Source organism: Pavona decussata, unplaced genomic scaffold, assembly GCF_977016875.1.
Source record: "Pavona decussata unplaced genomic scaffold, jaPavDecu1.1 SCAFFOLD_59, whole genome shotgun sequence".
Lineage (NCBI taxonomy): Eukaryota > Metazoa > Cnidaria > Anthozoa > Scleractinia > Agariciidae > Pavona > Pavona decussata.
In genome coordinates, this window is record NW_028145481.1 from 1,514,080 (window position 1) to 1,538,029 (window position 23,950).

The window sequence follows — 23,950 nt, forward strand, 5'->3', positions numbered from 1 at the left end:
CGTGACGCGTGCGTGCGTTTTGTCGTCAGTTTATAAAATTTGTGGCGATAATTACCCGGCAATAGGCTTATTGAAAACCAAACGACTTTCGTGCCAAACAATTTCGTTGTGAAAATAGAGTCCATATCGACGAATTTAGATTTCCTTCAATATTGTAACAGCAATTAAAACGCTCTTGAGTTGGTTTAACCGGTGTCACTAAAGTAAAGCGAGACATCTGCCTCCAGTTTACCCAAAGGGGTTTCAATTTGCTTCAGTTGGCGAAAGACACATAACATTTTGATTAAGGAAACACCATCCAATTCTTCATATGTAAACAATAAGTTAAATGTCTTTAGCTTTTCCGTATTGGTGGGTTTGAACTGGGAGGAAATACAAGGCGCGATCGATTATCTTCCGCGAAAAAAACATTGATCGTTGTTTGTTTCTCAAAATAGCCGCGAACCAATCAAAATCGATTGGAAGACAATGAAACGTGATTGACATATCCCGGATAATGAGGCTTACCACGAGCTAAAGTTTAAGATTTGTCCTGAAGTTCGCGCCGTTGAGAAAGGATGCCCGAATTCCGAGCAGTTTGGCAGGATTTTAGTTTTTGTGGACCATACTGGTAGCAGAGGTGTTAAAAATTTTATTTGGCCATGGCTGGTTGTGAGATTCGATCTGTGGGACCTTATATTCTCGAACAAACTCTTGGACGAGGGCAGACCGGTACGACTTGATCGATAATTTTCTATCTGTATATTCACCATTCAGAATAAAATTATGAATTTCGTTTCGTTTCTACAGGGCTGGTGAAGCTTGGAGTGAACTGTGTCACGAAGAAGAAAGTTGCAGTTAAAATAATCGACCGGACGAAGCTGAGCGAGCAAGTTTTGAGCAAGGTAAATTTCTCCCAAATAGTTAGTTCGTTTACGAAAACTTCTGCACTGAAATAGAAAGATTCTCGAATATTCCGAACATGTAAACATGCAATTTGCATCTGATTTAGCGATGAAAATAACAAACGGCTGCCAGTACAGCATTCACCTTCAATTTGTCCTTAAACGGCCTTGTCTTAGTGCGACATAAGTCAATATCCTCGAACAACAAAGGATTTAAATTTTGTTTTCGATCCAAGCAGTGCGCTGTATTTATCTACGTTTAGCTGAATCGTCCTGCTTGTAAACACTTGATTTCTGCTAAATTTTTTGTCATAACTTCCCCGTTTGAAATATTTATGAGTTTCAGGCTTGCTTTGTTTCCCTTAGATATATTGCACGTAGTTTTCTGTTGGTGTCTGTTTATTGATGTTAAGAGCCGAAAAAATCAACGATGCATTCAGGACACGGTTCGCGCCTTGTCTTTCGTGACAGATTTAGTTTCCGCCAAGTACATGACGGATGACGGTAATTTTGATGTAAAGCAAAATTCAAAACAAACATTCGCCTTTTTATTTTATTTAAAGAAAAAAAAAAACGTTTCTATTTGAAGAAAAACGTAAAGCCTGTACAAGATTTCAGCGTTATCAGTTTCACTGGAAAAATTTTTGGGTCGAAAGTACACAGTAAAATTGAAGTCGCAGTTTACGTTCTCAAAAATTTTGAGAAATTACTTCCGTTAATTTTCGTGCCGAGTTTTCGTTCTATTACATTTTTTTCTGGCAATAGACCGATTTTCATAGGTAGTTAGCTTATAAGGTAATTCACTATGTGGGTGTAAGCTTAACTTACGCTTATTATAAACTGTATAAGGTTACATTTTTTGCTTGTCAATTCCGTATATTGAACATTTCCTGCGGCAGACTTTTCTAAATGAGCTTTCGCTCTCCACAAGTAGTATAAAGAACCATCCTGAATGAGTTTGACCCGTACAACACGCAATTGTTTTCCCCCGAAAGCTGAGGTTAATACAATTCACCTTTTTCGTTCAAGAGTACAAATTTACTAAATATGTTGATGTAAGCTTATGTTTTATTTAAAAAAAAAAAAGGTTATAAATAGATCGGAATTAAGCTTACATCGGATAGATATAGATTTAGTTAAAAAAAAATGTGCTTTGAACTTATGGATCTTAAATCCCCGCGCACCTTGCAAAAGTTTGTAGTTATCTTTTCGTCAGATGTTAATTTCTTGTCGATTTCATTACTAACAAATTAGTCGGTCACACAACTGCAGGATTATGTGATATTTGTACGCTATTACATTGCGCATGTAAAAAATTGTGCCCCAATGAACAGCTTTTTAGCGTAAGATAGGTGAATAGTCTACCAGTTCTCTCTTCTGAATATAATAGAAGACGTTTGTTAAGAGAAGGGAGTATACATTTTCATCTGACTGGAAATAGAAGCTGTTTCCACGCTGTTTTTACAACTGCTGTGATTGTTTCTCTGTGTTGCATGCATCCCACTGTTCTGCTTTTAGAGATCATAATTCATAATTTTCTGGAAACAGACTTGTGTTATTATGATTTGACTGCAACATTTTTTTTTCACACTAAAAATTTGACGGCTATAACAATATTGTGAAAATATGCGGCAGCTTATCTAGTGTGGACTTTGTGGTTGCAACAGAGAGAATTCTGTTCAATAAACTTTGGGACTAGTTTTTAAATTAATTCTTTTATCACTGCTATCAAGTTCAGCTTTAATTTCTGTGATATGCTGTATAATGGTGGCAGTCAAAACCATTTTGTCTCAAGACATGCATATTTAAAGGAAGTCACTAGGGCCAAATGTAGTTGTTGTATTTATAAAGGTTTGCAAGAAGCCAGCACATAAACAAAAGAAAGTTAGCGGGTATACAGGTGCTGTGTTTTAGTCATTTTCAAACTCTAAGTAGCTAATTTTCTTTAAACTAATTGTAAAGGTCAAGAAACCAACTTCATATAGGTCTTTAGCTGTATTTGCTCTACGTTTTGGCCGTCGCGGCCTTCCTCAGGAGCGTACACTAGTTTGACAACAACGGTAAGGGTTAGTTTTCTTTACTGTTAGTAGTTCCCAGCCACGATAGCCGGCTGCCAGCTATTTAGGAGAGCCGTATTAAAAAGTCAAGTGATGTGTAAAATGCACACTGGTTACTGTCAAGGTTTCTTAGATGACCAATGTTTCACAGATTTTTGTGGATCAAAATGGGTACATGTTTATGATTTCAGCCTGTAAGCCTTAAAATATTGCAAGAAGTGACTTGATCTTTCCTTGCTAAAATCTTGAAATCTAAAGGAAAGTAAGATGGAATACCTGCACACAGAAAGAATATTAGTTATGCATGTATATTACATTCTGTTTGGTTGCAATAGTGCCAAGCTTTGAATTAATTTAAATTTATACTTTACTTTTTTACACCTCGAATGATAAAGAACCTTTCTTTTCAGAAGCAATAAAAACATCAAATCTTAAAGATAAATATATGTGCATTTTGTATTCTGGAAGCTATATACATGAACATGTTTATATAAAATATATGTACCACTGCGTGCAATTGGCTGTTGTCCTGACAACAAGGGTTCCAAATATCTCAGAATATATAAGAATATATTAAAAATTGTTTCATTCAAAAATTGTATAAAACAATGTTATTTTCCTTGCTTTATCTTTTGTCTTTGGGTAAAGAGAGTCTTAACTGTATTGTAACTTAAGGTATTTCCTAAGATTTTGATTTCTTTGAAATTGCATGACTTTTAGGACAGATGCTGATATAAACATGGAAACCACTGATTTTTAATTTCCTGTACGATAATAAAAACATTTTGAAAATTTCATCTTTTTTTACAGTACATTATGAAGTGGTTTTCTTGTCTATTCATTTTCATGTTGTTGGTACTAAGGAAATAGATCATTATTTTAGGGATGAAATATTTTTTTTAAAGAATAATACACCAGGAAATGGAAAAAGGAGATTGTAATTTCATGACTAACGCTGATTTTTTTTTAATGCCAGTGATTTGCATTAAATGAAGTGAGAGATTTTGATTGTCCAGTGTCAAATAAGTTTTGGAAAGTGTTGATTAATTAAAATGTTTTAGAGGTTTTGATGCAAACCACGGCGTGGATCTGATAGGCTTTACAGATGAATTTCAGTGTAGATTTATTTTTCTAACTTGTAAAATGTTGCTTAATATTCTTGCTGTTTGAAACCAAAATTTTGTAGGCCAAATTTAATTATGTACTTACCCACTGGAATGCAACTTTTGATTTGAAAATGAAATGTAGAGTGTGACCATTCATTTGTGAGCTTTGTTTTTTTAACTTGGCAGTGTACACGTACATACTTTTCTGCGGTGCTTTTTGTTGTGCTTATTGTTGGAATCGGATCTATGGAGCTGAGCATTTATGATTCTGTTTATTGTACAATTAACAGTTTTCTAATACTTTGAATCTGTGATTTACATCTCTACGCATAACCATTCAATTGAAATCTATTAAGCAGCAGTTTCCAACAGTGCTGTTTAATCAAAGAAATGTTTTGTAGAAATACTCTATATCCCTACCAAGTGTTAAATGGTTTGAGATGTGCATGCCAAGAGTCTGTCTCCTGCAGTGTTAATTTTTGTTTTATATTTGGTTTGAAATAGGAATTGGTGTTGTTTTTAGTGGCAAATGCATATTTCAATTTTGGTTTATTTAGCCAAGAAAGAGCTGCACTGAGAAACCAGTAATCTGTGTTCTTGAAAATGCATGATGACACATTAACATTAGGCTGCAAAAATCTGTATTTTTCGCATTGGTTCATAACACAAATGTGTGCAACCTTCAAACCGAGTAAGAGAAGGAGATGTGAGACTAGAGAGGGCATGGGTGAGAATTGAAGCTTTTGGCACTTTGTGCCCCACAAGCTCATGCTTTTTACCTCTGTGAATTTTGAGAGAAAAACAATTACTATCTTGTTGTCTACACAAACACCTCTCTCGTTTTAGTTTATGTGTATATGTTGCGGTTCAACTTTATCCTTGGTGTAAATTTTATTTTCCATTGTTTCAAACTCATTATGATACATTACCATATCCAAGAACAATAGAAAAACAAATTTAATGAACCAAGGATAAATTTGAACTGTAACAAACATGTATGCCGTGCAGTCATGTTTGCAATAGACTTCTTTTGTGGTGTACAGTACATTTTATTTTGAAAGAAATTAATTAGCCTGTGGTTTCTTATGCTTAAATTTAGAGGGTAAGGAAATTGTTCAAGGAAAAAGTAAATAAAATATAATTCCAATTTTGAATTAGACTATTATCATTAACGTATTTTGTCAACATAACATGTTACAAAGCACGGAAGGGCAGTTCTCTTTCTGTAACAGCTTTCGTGGAGCCCAATTTAGCAGCAGTCCTATTTCCTTTAAAGTGTTTGTTTGGTTGCTTGCCCAAAAATCTATTTTTTTGGTTTTGTGTTCCCTGCGGGAGTGGTTTACCTGAGCAAAATGAAAATAAAGCCTGATCGCAGGTTTTATCATTCACCTGAAGTTAGTTCCCCTGATATCTGTTGTGTTTTTTTTTTTTAATTTTAACTTTAGTGGCTGGGCCTGTTTACTTGAGGGAGCTTAAGGGTACTTCCTACTTTTGAGGAACAAAAATTCGAAAACAAAAATTCTTCAACCAAAATAAAGTTTGGTATTTTAATCTCAAATTTTGGCATTGTTAAACTGTTAATTTGGGCATTGTTAATATTAAACATGTGAATCATGTACAGCAGTGACCTGGAATTGTACTGGAATGACCCAAGAGAGTACTGACAGACGTGACCTGGAATAGCTGTACCAGAAACAAACAGAGTAGCACCAGTTTGACCAAGAATAACCTTGGAGTATCTGTTTCATTCAAGTGTCATTGCAGTTCATTCTGATAATACAGTGTACTACGTATTTGGTTTTGTGTTCCCTGCGGGAATGGTTTACCTGAGCGAAATGAAAATAAAGCCTGCTCGCAGGTTACTATCATCTACCTGAAGTTAGTTGTATTTGGGGAAAAATATTAGGATTTCCAAACATGAGAAAAGAACTGAGAAAATTGTACATGTAGTTGGGTATTTCATGACTTTGTAGCAAATAGTATTAGAGGAATGTCCTGCACTAACAGAGCTGTTGGTGTGCTTATTTAAACTACTGTTCTGTGACATTCTCACTGCCGTCACCACTGTGCATGGTTGCTGAAGGTCCCTATTGGTTGGCTGAGCTGCCCAAATTTTACTATACTATGATTACAAAACATGTGACACAGTGCTGTTACTGCATTGTCATTGGCAGCAGGTGGCTGCCTGTGAGAGCTTGAAAATGACTAAAAGTAAACTCGTCTGACATTCAGGCGTGGGAGGTTTGCTTTTGTTTACTGGCTGCTTCCTAGTGGAGCTGGCTTCTCCAAACTTCTGGTAACAATTTTCTTTTTTCTTTTTTTCAGGTTGAAAGAGAAATTGCTATCATGAAGCTTATTGATCATCCACATGTGCTGGGACTCTATGACGTGTATGAAAGCAAGAAGCACCTGTGAGTATTGATGGTGCTGGCCAGCCAAGCATTATTAATAACTAGTTACAGTAAGCAATCATTGTTTTAGGGCTCTTAATTACATAACACATCTTTGTGATGAAGGTCTGTTCCACTTGCTACTTAGTTGGTGACTATGATGTCAGGAGCTTATCTACCACAGACCTGTTTATGGTTTCTGATGCCTTCTTAGTCGGTGGGCAAACATGGCTAAATCACAGTAAATGGATGGGATTTTGCCTTACTTTGACCCTTAGTAACTCCGCGACAAAAATGGCAGACTTTAATCCTTAATCTAGACTGGGGAGGGGGGGGGGGGAGGTTCTGCCTGCAGTGACTTTGAACCTGAATAACTTGTTTAATATTTGAGAACTTCCCAGAAACTTCAGGACTTTTTCAGAGATTTATCTGGGAAAAATTTAATGTGGTTGGGTAGTGTGTTTTGGGAAAATCCAGAAATCCAAGATGGTGCATCCAACATGATGCACCATTTGGCAATCATGATCTAATTACCACGTCATATGATGTCATCACTTTGCAATGCAGACCTCAAAGGAGACATCTTTGGTCACGTACTACTTGTACATGTATATATGCTGCAAGTCTCACTATCATAGCCTTTATACTTGCGATGTAATGGAGGTGGGTGGGGGGGGAGGTGGAATTTGGAAATTAGTCAACAACTTGCTTTTATTTGATACATCAAAATTTGTGACACTCCCAGATGGATTTGCTGTATAAGATTATTAAATAACCATTTCAAGAATTTTTTTCTTGTTTGTTTTTCAGCTTTCTAGTATTGGAACATGTGTCTGGTGGAGAGCTTTTTGATTACCTTGTAAAAAGAGGAAGGCTTCCACTGGGAGAGGTAATTACATGTACATTGTCTGTAAGAACTGGAGTGTCATTAAGGATTGGGCAGTGCGAAAGTTGAGTGGATGTCAATGTCATTTTGCCTGGAATTGTTGGGCATTGTTACAAAATACAATGTAATATTAAACAGGTGAATCATGTACTGCAGTGACTTGGAATTGTTCTGGAATGACCCAGGAAAGTACTGAATGATTAGAAATGATCTGGAATGGCTGTACCAGAAAGGAACAGAGTAGCACCAGTTTGACCAAGGATGACTTTGGAATATCTGTTTCATTCTAGTGTCACTCCAGTTCATTGTGATAATACAGTATTCCTCATGTACATGTATGTATTCTTTTTCATGTACATGTATTCCAATCTGTTCACAATGCCTGGCTGCTTTGTCAAGCAAATCAACACGTGATGGAACATGTAGATCTAGATGCATTTTTTCATGTTGTCGCTGTTGTAAAATGTGTATAATAATTAATTATGTGTGGTTCAAAATTTTTTGTGTTTTAAAAATTTGCAAATCAGCTTGATTTTTATTTCCCTTTGTCTCAGATTATGGTAATAAATACCGCACAAAGGAAAATTACAATTAACTGGTTTGAAAAATTTTAAACCAAAAAAAATTAACTATTAAATAAAAATAAGCCACAGGTCCACAGGATATATGACTCAATTTAGAATGATTTTTTTTTTGTTCCACCTCTTGAAGGCAAGAAGATTTTTTGCACAGATGATCTCTGCTGTTGATTTCTGTCACAAGCACTGTGTGTGGTGAGCCCAAAGTCTCTTTTCAATATAATCATTCATCTGTTTTCTTGTATATAACAAGAGAGGGAGGAATGGCTTGCTCTTGTTACTTGCTGTCTTCAATTAAATTATATGTATGATAATTATTGTCTGAGGTGCATAAACTGTTAATGAAATTCAATGAAATTGGGAACCATTTTGATTGTAAAGCATCACTGTGTTTTTGGAAGTGTCATTTTTTAAATCTCCTATCATTATTTTCATATATTTGAAACAAACTGCAATTTAAGTTGTGAGAAAAACAAACAATACAGAACAAAACAAAACAAAACAGGTGTTCTTCACCATATTTTAACCTATGTATGCAAGCCATGATCAACAGTAAAATGCTGCCAATCGAATAATTGCTGAAAGGCATGCATTAAAGCCCATGCAAGTGGGAAGATGGCATTCATTTTTCTTGTATTCTGCCATTAATAATTAAAATATGTATTTACAAAAAAGCCTAGCTCAAATGGTTGATTGTTCTTCCTGAAGTGACAATTAATCTTCCAGATAGTGGTAAATACATGTTGCAAAATAACATAAAATGTATGTCCGTTTTATGTCAGTGAATGCTTAAAATGAGATCATTATTTATGTACCTTACATACATGTACAGTACATAAGCCACCAAAGTTCCCTTTGCAAATTGCATATTCCGTTATTGTAATATGTTATTTAACAGGCACATGCAATATTCTGTGTTGACTTTGTTGTTTGTTTCTTTTTGTTATAAGCCACCGAGACTTAAAACCAGAAAATCTGCTTCTTGACAAAAAGATGAACATTAAAGTTGCTGATTTTGGAATGGCCTCCTTACAGGTGATTTGTAACCCTGATTAATAATCAATTATTAATAATAAAAAACTATGTAATGAGCTACAGTGTAGTAACTATAAAATTGTCATTTTTGATAACAATTTAATAAATAATAATTTAGTAAGAATCTAGTAAACTGTTAAAACCTGGACCACTGAATGATGCAATTCCAGATTTTTGTTATAGACTGAACTTTGATTACTTCACAAATCTTAAAATCTTTAATTTTGTTTTGTCTAGGTTGGAGATAATGCTATGCTTGAAACAAGCTGTGGGTATGAACTGCAATGTTTATATTTTTGATAAATATAATAAATATGCCTAAGGCTGACCAATATTTACCAGCAATCCAGTTAAAAAGCCTTCACTGAAATGTTTCTGCTTTGTGAGCATACTGCTCATTACAATTTTATTTATTTATTGCTGTGTTTTGACACATAAAACTTGTTGTGTCTTTAACAGCAAACCGTTATCTGCAAAGAAGCTGGTCAAATAAAAATATAACTAGATAGTTTAATATTCTTACCAAATTACACTTTTACATTTAGCAGTGAGAGTAGTTTTTTAAAGTTTATACTTATTGTTCAGTATAACAATTTATTGTTTCATCTGATGGTGTGTAGAGAAGCGTGTTTTCACATGGCTCCTTATGTTTGATATAATTTATTACATCAAATTTTGATGTAATTTATATCAAACACAAGGAAGATTGTTTCATCCAATTCCCAAACACAGAGGAGCGGTTTGAAAAACAAGGTGCAGCTGAGTTTTTAAACAAACTTTGAGGTGCTTGTAAATTGGATTAACACTCTTTCTAGTGTTTGATGTAGTTTCTCAGACCATAAAATACTTTTTAGAGAAATTCAAAGCAAAATTCACCAAATCTTACGATACATGTGATTTTAAGGACGGTGCCTACTATTGTTACTGCGCATACGTTCTGCGCATCTCGAGATACTCGGGTTTCCTATGAGTGGTGCCTACTTGTACAGGAATATTTTTGCGCAGTTTAAAACTATACGGAGAAAGCAGAATTTAGCAAATGCTTTTGGTATCTCATAAGAAAATTGGGGGTAGCCATGCATTTTTCAGAGATAATTTAGCTTCGATTTAGGAAAAAATCCCATGCATTTCTTTATATTTTGGCGGTTTTTAGAGATATTATTGCTTAGTTATTTCTGAAAAATGCATGGTTACCCCCAATTTTCCTTTTGGATTTCAATAGCCCTTGCTAAGATCTGCTTTACCCGCATAGTCGTAAACCACACAAAAATACTTCGGTATTAGTAGGCACCGTCCTTAAGATCTCTTTTCCAACCTCCTTCACTGCAGTGATTTCCTTTCAGGCTTTCTCTTCATGGATTATTTAAGAGTTTGAGCAGTAACTGTACAACTTTGTGTATAAAGATTATAATGTATGAACATGCTGCTTTGCTTTTATTTCCTAGGTCACCGCATTATGCTTGTCCAGAAGTTATAAGGGTATGTTCTATTTTTAGCTCAAAAATTGTTAATTGTTAACTTACACATAAATGAAAACCATGAACACTAGAAATATTTTTGGCATGTTTATTGTGATCAGAAAGAAAACCAATCAGATAGAAGAGGGAAAACCCACAAGCTGTAATGGTAAATAATTATTATTTTTTGAGGTTTGTGGTTTTATCTTGTGGTTTGACTCTCCCTCTGACTGGTCACAGAATAAGAAACATTCCAGTTACAATTCTTTGTGTTCCCAGTTTTCTTCATTTACAGTAATACTTTTATATTCTTGAAATTCCAAGTACATGTATATTTTCAATTTGTGAGCTCTTTGAACCAACGTAACTTTGGCTTTTACGTCATTTTCTCAATTTTCCTTTTACAGGGAGAAAAATATGATGGCCGGAAAGCAGATGTTTGGAGCTGTGGTGTTATTCTGTATGCGCTATTAGTGGTACGTTGTATATACACTTTGCTATTATTGTATCTACCATTAATTTTATTGAACAATAGCAGCCACAATACACTGTATGTGGATAGTTGTTGTAGTAAACATGATATTTGACTGGTGTATTATTGCATGAAAGAAGTTAATGCTGAAATACTGTTGTCTTTATTTGTCTTGATAGGGCGCTCTTCCCTTTGATGATGAAAATCTAAGAAATCTGTTGGAAAAAGTAAGTTCTTTTCATATGCACCTATGCACTGGAATTGTATCCTAGCCATGTTGTAGGCGGCTGCCCTGTGGCCTCATGTCCCACCTAGGACACAGAAAATTGATCTCAGATTTAGGCAACAGCTTTGTACGGTGTATATTGCCCAGTCTGTGCTATATTCACATGCTGTGTTCAGAATGCTTTTTTTAACTTTCAGGTGAAGAGGGGACATTTCATCATCCCAGTCTTCATTCCAACAGATGTTCAAGAAATGATTAGAGGCATGATCACTGTGGATCCTGAAAAGAGAATTACAGTTGAGTAGCTACATGTATGTTCAGCTGTACCATCAAACAAGTTGCTGGTTTGTTCAGTTTAAGATGAGACTGCATGTATCAGTCTATAAGCTATGGACGATGGATCAGAGAAGTAACTCTTCAGTGTATATTGAAGTGCTAAAATGACCCAATGAATTTCCCACTGAGCGTTAGCCCTAGTAAGGAAATTGGAGATCGCACCAGGCCAAAAAAAAAAAAAATCTTGTACCTCAGTGGGAATTGAACCCATGACCTCCAGATTTGATTGTTTGCTGCTCTACCGACTGAGCTACAGTGTACGAGGCCAGATGGGAGCAATCTTGTGTGATTATGGTGGTTATTGAGGCAATGTGACTGGAATGGTACAAGTGTATAAAGCTTGTGCAGTCTCCCATTTCCTTACTAGGGCTAATGATGAGATGGAAATTCATGCATTCACTCATTAGGCACTTTAACATACACTGTAGAGTTTATTCTCTGATCTATCATTTTTGTCCGGAGTGCTAGCGGCACAACATTCATTTATAAGCTACAGGCCCCAGGGGATACTCGGTGATGTGTGAAGCATAAAAATTTTATGAAAGTGGCACATACTCATTGATGATTTGAAAGGAACCCCTATTAAATGCTACCAGTATCTTGGTTTCTGGGTGTGGCTAAATACATTTTCATTCCTATAAAGAGATGCTAATTTCTGACAAAGTAGTAAAATGCCCCTTCAAACCATGATTATGATCCCACAGCCATTACTTGTACACATTACAAGTATGATTGGCTTTAAATCTCTTCAAAGTCAGTGAACATGTTCAGAATAAATGGATGCCAGTACCTTGGTTCTGGGTTCTATAAAACCTCTGCCCATCTTCCTCACCTCACCCCGCCTTCCTTTTTCCTTCTTTTTGCATACGCATATACTGTTGTGATTGATCATGGAAATGTTTTTTATGTTGCAGATGGAAGAAGTGAAAAAGCATTCTTTTCTTAACAGGTAGGAATTGAACTTACAAACATTTTACTCATGGCTAGGTACATTGTACATTGTACATTGTACATTTACAAAGCTTTGCCGACAGGATACTGACACTTATCACGACACACAGGCCGTTTGAACCTGTGAAAGAAAGAAAAATTCTGTTTCTTGAGTTGTTTTTCTTGATATCATTGACTGCAGTAGAGTGTGGAACTGGCTTTTTCTACAAGTACTGGTCAGGAGTATAATGCACAACTTATTTCCTTTGTTTGTACAGTTTGGAATTTTGATAAAAGGATTGGAGAGTTTGTTCTAGTCTCTGAGATTGTTCGTCTGTGAAAGCAGATCAACACCTTTTCCGGATTTTGAAAATGGACTCTGCTCTTCCAGGCTACTGGCATCTTGGAGGAGGAGTTTGCATTAAAGATGCAGTAAAATTATCTTACTCTTGATCTGTATTAATTTCAGTTTCAAAGACGAACTTGCCCCTGAGCCTCATGTTGTTGACCTTGTGAAGGTACAATTGAAATGTAATTTTACAATCTACTTTGAATTCATACATCTCAATATTTTGATAATTCCCAAACAGGAATAGCCAGTTAAATGGATGTACACTTTGTTGTTGTTGTTATTTTGGAGTACTGGTATTTTAGGCAGGTTTACAATACTTTCATAAATGCAAAAACGTGTGTCTTTATTACAAAGCTCTTTATGTCCAAGGGAGGAACAAGGAGAAGTTTCTGCAGTGAAGTTAATTACGATTGTTTTTCCTGGCAGACAGAAGTTATCCCAAATAAAGATGAGATTGATCCTGATGTGTTGAACAGCATGTCATCCTTGGGTTGCTTCAAGAACCGGGAAAAGCTTATACGTAATCTCCTAAAACAGGAGTAAGTCTATCTTAGCCAAAGGATTGGGTACATCTTTACCCTGGGGCATTTTACAGACTTGTGATTTTGACGTCGCTTTAAAGTGATTTTTGCAGTGATAATTTGTTTAACAAAGACAAAAACTCTGTGGCAGGCATTATCAGATAACACATCTAGAGGAGGATAGTCTTACTAGAAAAATAATGAGAAGTATTAGTAGAGCCAGACGTAATGTTATGGGACCATATCAGCTATTTTTAGTTACACCCTTTGTAAAGCCAAAAGTCACGCTTACGTTGATGGAAAACTAAATATTATTGTCCCATTCGGGCGACCTGCACCGTTTACAACGTCTTACATAGTTGGTCGAGAGGACAAAAAGAATGAACAACAGAACAATGCTCCCAAGCGTAGAAAAACAATGCAGCTGCAGGTGACCAGGGTCCAGTGAAAATAGAGCTTTTGAAAGGTGCAGGTCTACTGTCCCATTCTACAAACGGTTACTTTACTAGTACACTGAAACTACTTGTAAGTATCGTTATTTTTCTAATTGGCCAAGGATGGCGAGGATGGAAATGCAACTTGAGAAAGTTCGCCAATTTCTTCAAGTACTCTCCTCGTGTTTTGGAAAAATCCAAAAAACTGACTATGGTTTACTCTGCCATTTTTCCCCTTCAGAAAGACGATCGAGAAAGTTATCTACTTCATGCTGTTGGAGAGAAAAGAGCGATCGCCCACACATGAAGACAAAGCAGTGGCAACCATAAAGAACATTAAAGATATCCGTACGGTTTTGTTTTTGAATATTGTGCAAATAGTAATCTAAAGGGTTCGCATGTCTTGAAGATCCTGGGATTTCTGGGAATTTTGCTATGGCATTTTCCAGGGCTGGAATCTCTTGAAAAATTTAGTGGTTATGTAGCAGGTCTTGTAGAGTGCTGGAAATCTGGCATACACTTTACACTCGTGCAAGTGATTAAATCCCCGTCCGCAGTAATCCTGATAAATTTGAAAACGAATCTTTTTCTCTGGTTTGGCTTATTTTCGACGCAAACGGAGCTTTTTGTCACAACGGTAATGTGCGCTTGTGCGGTCCTGGGGGAACGTGTAAGTATAGGCGACAAATACGATACATTTTCGGGACGAAAACGTCGTTTTCAAATTTGTCTGGAATCTAAAGTTATTCCGTGCGTCAGAGAGTCCAGTTGTTTGTGGGAGTCTCGGAGCTTTTACGTAATTATGTGAGGGCACTTTCCCGGTTAGTCAAAAGACCATTGGATAACACCTTGCTTTGTTTGTTCTCTTATTTTAGTGGAGGATGCCCCGAGAAAACGAGTAGACTCTTGTGGATCCCCAAGACTGCAAAGACCAAGGTAGAGTTTTCTGTCTTTACTGTCGTAACACAGACAGAATTGAATCCAACCAAGTTCAAGTTCAAGTTTATTAAGTTTTCCAAAAAGTTGCTTACAATGAACAACGCCTGCAAATAGCGAGCTGATCTAGGCAGGCAGGCAACCTAAATTTCGTTTCATGTTTCGTGGCCTATTGGGCAGTCATAATCCAATTTCTAGAATAAACCTTGGATGAACTTCATCTCTATACCCGCAGTGAGTTTGATGATAAACAAAACTCAATTAATGGCGTGATCTTAGAAGTTTTCTGTGTGTGTAGTCACGTCATTTATGCGTCATTTGGTTTTGTAGGAAAACGTCTCTGACGGCATCACCACCGGCTACGCCACGAACAAGGGCAGAAACGTACTCTGGAGCTGGAACAAGGTATTGCGGCAAGTTATTAGTGTCGTGAAGCTTGGTTAGATAAATAAGGTTAAAAAATGGTTCACAGCTAACCAGTTAGCTATAAGGAGTGGCAGATTAACCGTGGAGCATCTGTGGTACATGCCCCAGCGCCCCTAGCTCCTAAGGGCCCTAGTCAAGCTTTGAAATGCAAAAATATTAGACTGAAATTTGAACGGTGGATTGAATGAGAAGGTTAAACGAAAATCTGTGGCATGGAAAAATGTCAATCTTTTGATATGCAAGAGTTGTAGCCAAGTTTAATACCTTGTAGACATGTACTAAGACTTGCCACAAGTCGACTTCTTTAAGCGGAGAAGTCGAGAAAGGGAGCGACGAATTCGCGACAGCGAGCGACGAACCGAGAAGTCGACCTTTCCAGCGAGGAACCAAAACCAACTTAACATAAAGAGTGAAGGAAAATGAAAGAGCTTTTAGAAAGTCTAACATGCACTGATTTGAAGAAAGACTGACTGCACTGTTAGTCTCCAGCTTTTCACTGTCAATGTTTCAAGTTGTTAGTACTTGTAAAGGTGCGCATTCACATTAGGAGGACAACTTGCATTATGTCAAGACTTTCATAATTCAATATGGCATCAATGAAGGGAAGCAGTGATGGTATAAAAGCTAGGATTTCTTAGAGGGGCAGATTCTTACCAACACGGAACTCTGTCTGCTATTTTCTCACTGCTTTGTATTTCAATGTTTGCAGTCCTCTGGTACCTGCGAGTCCGAAACATCAGCCTTGCCTCAATACACAACAAGAAAGTCCCTTGTCTAGCCCCCCTGAGTCACCTTCGCACCACGCTACGACACCCCCAGGGAGCCCCTGGCGATCAAGGCTTGCCACCTTCAAGCAAGCTATCGTTGGCTCGCCGAGATTCCACAGGAAGAAGTTAACAACGAGTAGGTTTTGAGATCGATTGTTGTTTTTATGAGGGTTTGTTTCGGTGTAAGAACCTGAGAGGTTTTTTCTTTGTGTTGTATGTTATTGTTTTCCTTCCCTGTACTGTTTTGACGTTTTTGTTTCCGTTGTTTCACATCAGCTCTGAGTTTTACAGGTTCTTACACCGAAGTAACGCCTGTTATTAAATTCTCAGCCTCGGATATTGCATTTCTAGCGTTCTGATTGGTTCACTAAATCCCGGTTATCAGCTCATATACCGTAGTTTGACCTTATATGGAAAACGAATGCCCCAGGTGTCGCTAAGCTAAATTTTTTCGGAGGGAAGCGAAAGTTTCTTCGGAAATATGTAGAAAAAAAAGAAAAGGAAGAAATACCAAACAATGCAATCTCAATATAACGACAATAAAAGCCACAAAGTTTGGTACGACAATATTTAATGGTACGTATCTCTGAAGTTTCCTTTAAAATCAGAAAAATTGCACGATTTTACGACTTAGATCACATAAACTTAACAACAACAACAATAACAACCGGTTACCTTCAAAAATTTCAGGATGGCTTGCAAATCCTGGCGGTAAGAGGTTAAAACCGATCGAAGAAATTTCTCAAGAAGAGCTTAATGCCTGCCTTTATGTTTCTACGCATTTACGAGGACTCCAGTTACAAAACTAATCGTCTATGAAATCCGTAGGAGCGGCGGCCATAATGTTCGTTTTCGTCGCTTGGCACTACTCAGCAAAACATTTGCACAAACGTGCACAGCTCTTACGCTTCTCGATAAGCTTGAAGTTTAAAAACTTGCACTGAATGCTTGTCTCAGTGAGGTTGTACCTCGTTCACTTGGACTTGCCTCAAGTGTTTTAAAACGTCTGCGAGGAATTCAGTTCAGCGTAAAAAAAAGCCGTCCTTGATCCCTTCCTTCGCTCGGCACCACACAGCAAAACATTTGCTCAAATGTGCAGAACTATTACGCTTCTCGATGAGCTGGAACTTCAAAAGCACTTGAATGCTTGTCTCATGATCAGAAAGGTGGTAACTCGTACATTTAAACGTTTCTTGAATTGAGATGCCCGACTGTGTCCGATCTTCCTCGGCTAGATTTTTCATTCATCTCCGTTTGCAAAGAGCTGCGTGTGTCATGTGATCATTAAGTTTCGCGCGCTTTGGTCGGAAGTTGCCTCAACATCTGGTCGTTTTAATTTGAAAGAAATTTTTACTTAAAATAAAATTCAGTAAACTTCAAAAGCAATACCCAAACGCGGAGAATTTCATAAAACAATTATCCCATTCGCGCTTGTTGGATATGAGATTGGTTATAGCCAACTCGGCGCTTCGCGCCTCGTTGGCTATTTGCCATCTCATATCCAACGCGCGCTCATGGAATAATTGTTAATTATGAACTTAGAAAGAGTAACCTTCGAGCTTTATTCTTCTCGAGGGAAGGAGAGAAACGTTTTTCTCCGAGTAAAAGCTTTGTTTTTCTACCGTGTAAGCTGGCTCGTTTTGTTAGGTTTTCGCAGGAGTCTCTTGCCGGTAGACCTGCTATATACGGGGGACGGGGGGGGGGGGGGGGGAGCGGGGAGAACAGGGATTTGTGCAGTGGCCTTCCATCAGTGCGATATCCAGGTCGATTCCCGGAGTTCACGCCATATGTGGGTTGAGTTTGTTGTTGGTTCTCGTCCCTGCTCCGAGGGTTTCCTTCGGGTTCTCTCTTCTTCCACCCTCCACAAAAACCAACCGACTTCCAAATTCTTATTCGACAAGATAACAGTCTCTCCGATTAGTAGGACAGTCGTGCCCAACATTCAGATACGAGACTCAATTTATTTGTTTTAATTTAATTTAATTTTATTTTATGTATTTGTGTACTACCATTGTAGATATCGATCTACAAAATCTTCATGTCTTCACTCCTGACGTCGAGTATTATTTTTCCTTCAGATTTTTCGGAAAACAGTACAGTCTCCGCCTCGCCTGATTCATCACCTGAGTGAGTTTTAGTCTTTTTGTTTTCTGTTAATGTAAAGCTTGTGTTACACCACATGTAAGTACGTTCCTTCAACTTATCTCGCCGTTTTGTTGCGATAGAAGTTGCACCAAATGTTGCGTGAAAATGAACAAATCTTGCATCGTTTTTGTTGCAGCCAGTGTTGCTCGAAATAGAACTTTATTCTACTTCGTACAACATTGTCCGTCTTTGTTCAAGCGTCTCAGTGTAAAATTTTCAGACTTAACGAAACTATATCTTCGCTGTTTTAAAAAACAAGACTGTCAAACTTGGCCATTTAACTAATATTACGATGCTCCTTCCGGCGGTGCCAATGGTTTTTCGTTCCTTGGTGTTCATCAAAATTCTAAAATACCACGATAAAGGTGAATACTTTGATTAGATTAGAAGGCTCCCCGAATTAATTTAACCTTTTCTTTTTATGCAGCGTCGCAAAGCGGTCGTGGTTCGGCCACCTGATGTTAGGACACAACTCACACTCTAAACACGAGGTAGGATAGAGATTATCACAGTGTTGCACGCCACAATCTTTTCACATGATAAACTATGTCATGTAATATCCCGGGTTGGCACTGTCAGGGAAAAGTCACGGAAAAACAGTTTTTTCAAGGTCAGGAAAAAGTCAGGGAATTTAATTTTTGGCTAGCTGCTCGGTTTGCAGAAAGTGTTTCCTAGTCGGCAAAGGTAATGTCCTATTTGCAAGGAGTTGATTCATGAGGCTTCATCTATCGATGGATTTTTTGCCAAAGGATTTGTCAGTCAAAAGCCAGGGAAAAGTCAATGAATAATGAATGTTTGGTTTTATCAACAGTTTATAAGGTAATTTGGCCACTGTGAAGATATTTGAATGCTGACTTCTCGAGCGCTAGCCCTTCTGGATTCGCTCTGATGAAGGGGCAACGCTCAAAACGTCAGTACTCGAATCTCTTTACAGTGGTCAAATTTACCCCATCAAGTCTGTTGATAAACTAAGTATTCGCTTCTGCTCCCCAGCGATACAACATCACAGTTTCTTTGCAAACTAACCACCTTATCTATACTGTAATAACATTTAGTCAAGGTTCACGTTTGCTTGAAGGGACTAATACAGACTATGTCGGCTATTTTAGTAACACTTTTAAAAACAAAAAGTCACACTTAGACCAGTGGAGACCTGAAAATAACAGTCGAGTTTTGTTAAACGGTCTTGTACTGATGCAGTGAAACTATTTATAAGTGTCTTTGGCCACGGATGGTGAGGATGGACATGACTTGAACAAAATGAGCCACCAACGAGTTCATTTGAACCGCGTTATGAAAGCGAGGCTTCGTGCAAAGCCTTTGATTCGAAAAACAGTTTTGTTGGCATATGAATGCAATCTCTGTACTTGGTGGAAAAATTGTACGTGGATATTTCTAGTCAAGGTAACTTTTCTTCTAATCCTCTTTCTAGCCATTCTTCATCATCACGAGAGAGAAACCCTTCAGCACTGTCAAGGCAGACGTCGTTCATGCATTTTTATCAGTAAGTGATTAGATCAGAATTCCGACGTAGATTTGGTATTTACTTTTGGAGTCAAATAGCCGAGAACACTAATTTAACTTCGATGTGTCAGTTTTCTTGCTAAGCATTGAATAAGAGTCCCTCTCTCTATTTTCTCTTGGAAAGTTTAATGATACTTTTCATGTTTTTTTTTTTTTGTGTGTGTAAAAAGATGTGACGAGGAACAAGTAGGTCGAACTTCGCATATAGGCCACACCGCTGAACGGAGCAAGCTAGTCGCCGAAGTGAAAATCCACACTTACCTTCTTTAAACGTAATTACCGTATTTAAACATGTCTCAGGAATCCTCTGCACGGACTGTTGATGGTGAACATTTTTTATAAAACATAATATTATCTGAAAAATTGTTAATTATTTTGCCGACATCGTTGCAAGAAACCACGAAAAGTTTTCTTTCCCTGCTACCTGGCAGTCGCGAGGAAGTGATCATTAAAAAAACAACCGCACATATACTTTTGCAGGTTAGTCACTTAACGCATTCAGTCCTGTCACAAAACGGCTTCAAAGCAGAATACAAAAAACCCGGAGGTAGGATATTTTAACGTTGATTTAAAAAACCTCTTGATTATAATCAGTACCTGTACGATATCCAAGAAATTTGGGGCGCTCTCCATTTGTTGTCAGAATGGTCAGCTTGTTATTCCTTTTCTTCTGAATTCTTGGTACGGTACATCCGGCTGAAAGTTGTTTTGCGCCATTATGAAGTGGCTTCAAGCAATGGAGACAAACCAGTCCTTCAAACTGATGCGTTTGTCCCGCCAGTTCTGAAAGAATGGAAATCGCCCTTCGGACTTTCGATGTGGCGGTCGGAAGATCAGAGGATCGGTGGTTCGTTTGTTGATCTCTACATTGCTGTATTGTTTCTTTAGACAAGAAACTTTTCTCTACATTGTCTCTCTTCACCCAGGTGTATACATGGGTACCAGCGACATACTGCTGGGGGTAACCCTGCGATGGACTAGCATCCCATCCAGGGGGGAGTAGTAATACTCCTATTTGCTTCATGCTGGGTATCCTATGATGGACCAGCATCTCATCGGGGGGGGGGGGGGAGGGGTAGTAATACTCCTATTTGCTTCCTATCTTGTCCCCATTCTTTTCTTATATAAGTACTGGGGAGAAGTTTTTACAATATCAAGAAAATTCACCGTAGGTGATGATATCCTTAATTCTCATGACCTTAGGGGTTGAATGAACATTAATATTACAAAGAGAAATTTGATGCTGATCACATTATTGGTTAAGGACTTCAAGGGTTAACTCTAGTCGTGTTGTAATATTACTGCCCTCTGTAATTAGCTGAAGTTCATCAGTTTTTATTTCAATAATCGTATTAATCACTGCTGATTCCTACGTCTCAAACAAATACACGGATAATCTTGCATATCTCAGACAGTTATTGTGATTGTCATCTTTTCAGGAAAGACAATGTTCAAGAAAGCTGTCCGCATTTCAGTGGATATTTCCCCAACTGACCAAAGCAAGCAAGAACAAAATTCAGTCCACACTATATCCATTGTTCTTGAGTCAGGTAGGTGCTAGTTTGCTTTTGGTTTGCAGTTATCCAAGTTATGCATTGGGCCATTGCGATTGTTCATCTTATCTCTCGGTTACAGCTGTCTACTTGAAGGCCGATGGAGTGTCCTTCAGTTCTCGTGCACAAAACATTTTACATTCAAAAGTCTAAAAATGTATGTTCATATTCACCTTTGCTGCCTAAATTGGTGCGAGATGTTACTCTGTTAATGAAATTTTAAAAAGTATAGGGGGAAACGAGTGACTCAGGCATGCATTGTAGTTACGCTATACGTGAAAAAATATGCAAGGTTGCTCAAGGAGCGTTCGTGTTTCAGGGCCTGTGCATCGCTTCAAGAAGCTCTGTGAGAAGCTTCAGCTTATTCTTCTGTCCAACCAGAGACGAAGCACAAGCAGTTGTCGAGCAGACGAAGAAACCAACGAGAAACAATGCGCGGATGACGAGAAAAAATCCGCTTCTCAGAACTCTAAACTACGGCTTGCTCACCTGTCCGATACAGAGAGTGAAGGGGAAGTGTTGGCCGATAGCCCCAAGGTACCCAAGAAACCTTTGGCTTCTCAGATGAATGGAAAGGAAGCTGTGAATCACTCATGAAAAGAAAACAACGTGAGGAAGCAGGGATGATTTCTATAAACAGTGACCAGAGCAGAATCAGATCCCAGTGAAAAAATAACGCTTTGGAAAGAATTATCCAGAACAAAGTGATCATGGCTTCAGAAGAGGAAGAGATCTGTCAACCAACCAATACATCTGATGACGTCTTGGTATTCCTTACTGAATTCCTTTCCTTCAACTTCCCTCTGGAATGCTGAGTTTTAGTTGCTGCTGTCGTCGACAAAGTAATACAACTTAAATAGTGTGATGACAGGTAGGGAACTGGTCATAACAAGTTTGTTCGAAGAGGTCCCACCTTGTTTGGGGTGGGGTGGGGGGGGGGTTATCGAAGACATCGCCTATCTCATGAACATTACCGACAAATGGTCATTGGCTTTAAAATTTGAGTTGACACAGAAATATTCAGCTAACAAGAGTCAGCGTTGCTAGATAAACAAGAAAAGTGAGGTTTGAATCTCGTTGTCATATTTTACTGCTAGATAGAGGGGGAGGGGGAGGGGATGTGCGATAAAGACACCAGCATCTTTTGAGGTTGAGGATGGCGGCTGCAGGCAGAGTCCACCATCTATTTTGTAGTTTGGTGGGTCCTTTTCGAGTATAGAAGTTTTGACCACTTCCCTTAAACGTAATATTTATTATCCTTAATTCCTGTTGAACGCCAAAATCCAAAGCGCAGTATTTATTAAAAGTCGAATCAGAAATTGATACAACAGTTCTCTAAACGAGAACTAATGAAATGGAAATTGTTCAAAATCTTTGAATTGTTTGAATAAATCAGACAGGAATTTGGAAGCTGAGAAAGTAGCTTCGATCGTCCCTGTGGGATGAATATATTACATAAATTACAGTTGGTAGGTTAACGGCCTGATAAGGAGACGCTGGTAGTTGTTATCATTGTTGTGACATGATTGGTTTCGAGATGATTAAACAGGGACTCGCACAATAAAAGGAATAGGTTTTCCCAGTTTTGTCACACAGTCACCGCTTCAACGTCACATTAGGGATGGCGAACATAGCGAGCTAGTAGGAAGTAAGGCTTAACGTTGTGAAATCGGTATTTCAAGAAATAAAGCCGAACGCGTCTTGAAACAGTAACCTAAGCTGTTAAAAGAATGTTTTGCACAAACTATATTGTAATTGAGCTGCAAAAACAAATAAGCAAATCTCTTTAGCTTAATTCACGTTGCAAATACGCATACGAATTTCAAATTTATTCTGTCAATATTCTATTGTATCTTGCCGCACGGAGTCTGCGATGTTCACAGCTCAGTGTCTACAATGAAATGACTGGCGGCTCGGCCAGGGCAAGGTTCCTTTTATAGTGCGGGTCCGTGTTTAAGCTTGGTGATTTGTGAGGAAATGATGGATACGATTGGTGGTGATGGGAGGTGAGAGGTAGTGATGGCGACCACGACGATGATGACATTGATTATGATGATGGTGACGAAAAAGATGGCGATGATTATGACGACGAGGAGAATATATTTCGTGACCAATTCTGCATTTGAAGAAAATGTTGATTTTAATGATGATGATAACGATGATTTTTATGATCTGACAATTATACAATCTGATTATAAGTCGATGACTTGTGAGAACAGTGTTAAGGACAGATCTGATGATGATGATTTTAATGATGACGGCGATGACAATAAGGATCTCAAGCAGCGATGACGACTTAGGCAACGAGAACGTCATAAAAAAAAAATAATTTTAATTAGGAAACATTGGTTCTACACGTCCATTATACACTTTAGTACATTTCTTTGCGATCCTCTGCAAACAAGAACGTGAAATGACCAAATTCAAGGTTTTATGGAGAACGCGAACACGTGATGATTAATTTTCCTTTTTCGTTCTTAACTTTAAAGCCGCCCCTAAGACGTTAGCTTCCGGATGGTTCGGCCACATTACACAAACTGAATGAGAACAAATTATGGCAAAAATTTATTCAGAAAACGCGAATGTAATTTTTAAGTTCCGTTTTCGTTGGCGTTGTCGTGGTCATTGCTTAAGGTTCCTAATAACAATAACGATGATGACGATGATGTAATGTAACACTGGCGACAGTGGTACCGTAAATGTTCGTTACGATTGTGATTGCAAAACAGCAGGAATGCTTTTAAGAGCAACTGTTTTTGACAATCAATTATTTTCCTGGCGACAAAAAATAGCATTTATTTTCCACTGATTGTGACGATCATGAAGATATTTATGACATGAATATAGAAAGTGCATGGAGTGATCGTAGGCGAATCCCTTGTATTTTACCCTCTAAGCCCCACATTCCTTACTGTTCTATATACATTTCTCATGG

General features: G+C 37.8%; 1 protein-coding gene across 1 annotated transcript; it reads left to right on the top strand.

Moving 5' to 3' along the window:
* Nucleotides 1-504: 504 nt before the first annotated feature.
* LOC146479355 (serine/threonine-protein kinase BRSK2-like) lies at nt 505-23,950 on the top strand. The gene is made up of 24 exons (XM_085110988.1): nt 505-711; nt 790-884; nt 6,373-6,458; nt 7,248-7,326; nt 8,035-8,096; nt 8,852-8,936; nt 9,174-9,208; nt 10,382-10,415; nt 10,801-10,869; nt 11,045-11,092; nt 11,289-11,387; nt 12,342-12,376; nt 12,827-12,875; nt 13,136-13,248; nt 13,906-14,012; nt 14,540-14,600; nt 14,931-15,005; nt 15,736-15,929; nt 17,872-17,920; nt 18,366-18,429; nt 19,371-19,442; nt 19,943-20,009; nt 20,902-21,012; nt 21,335-23,950. The coding sequence occupies exons 1-24, from the start codon at nt 642-644 to the stop codon at nt 21,610-21,612; spliced, it is 2,037 nt and encodes a 678-aa protein (XP_084967114.1). The 5' UTR covers nt 505-641; the 3' UTR covers nt 21,613-23,950.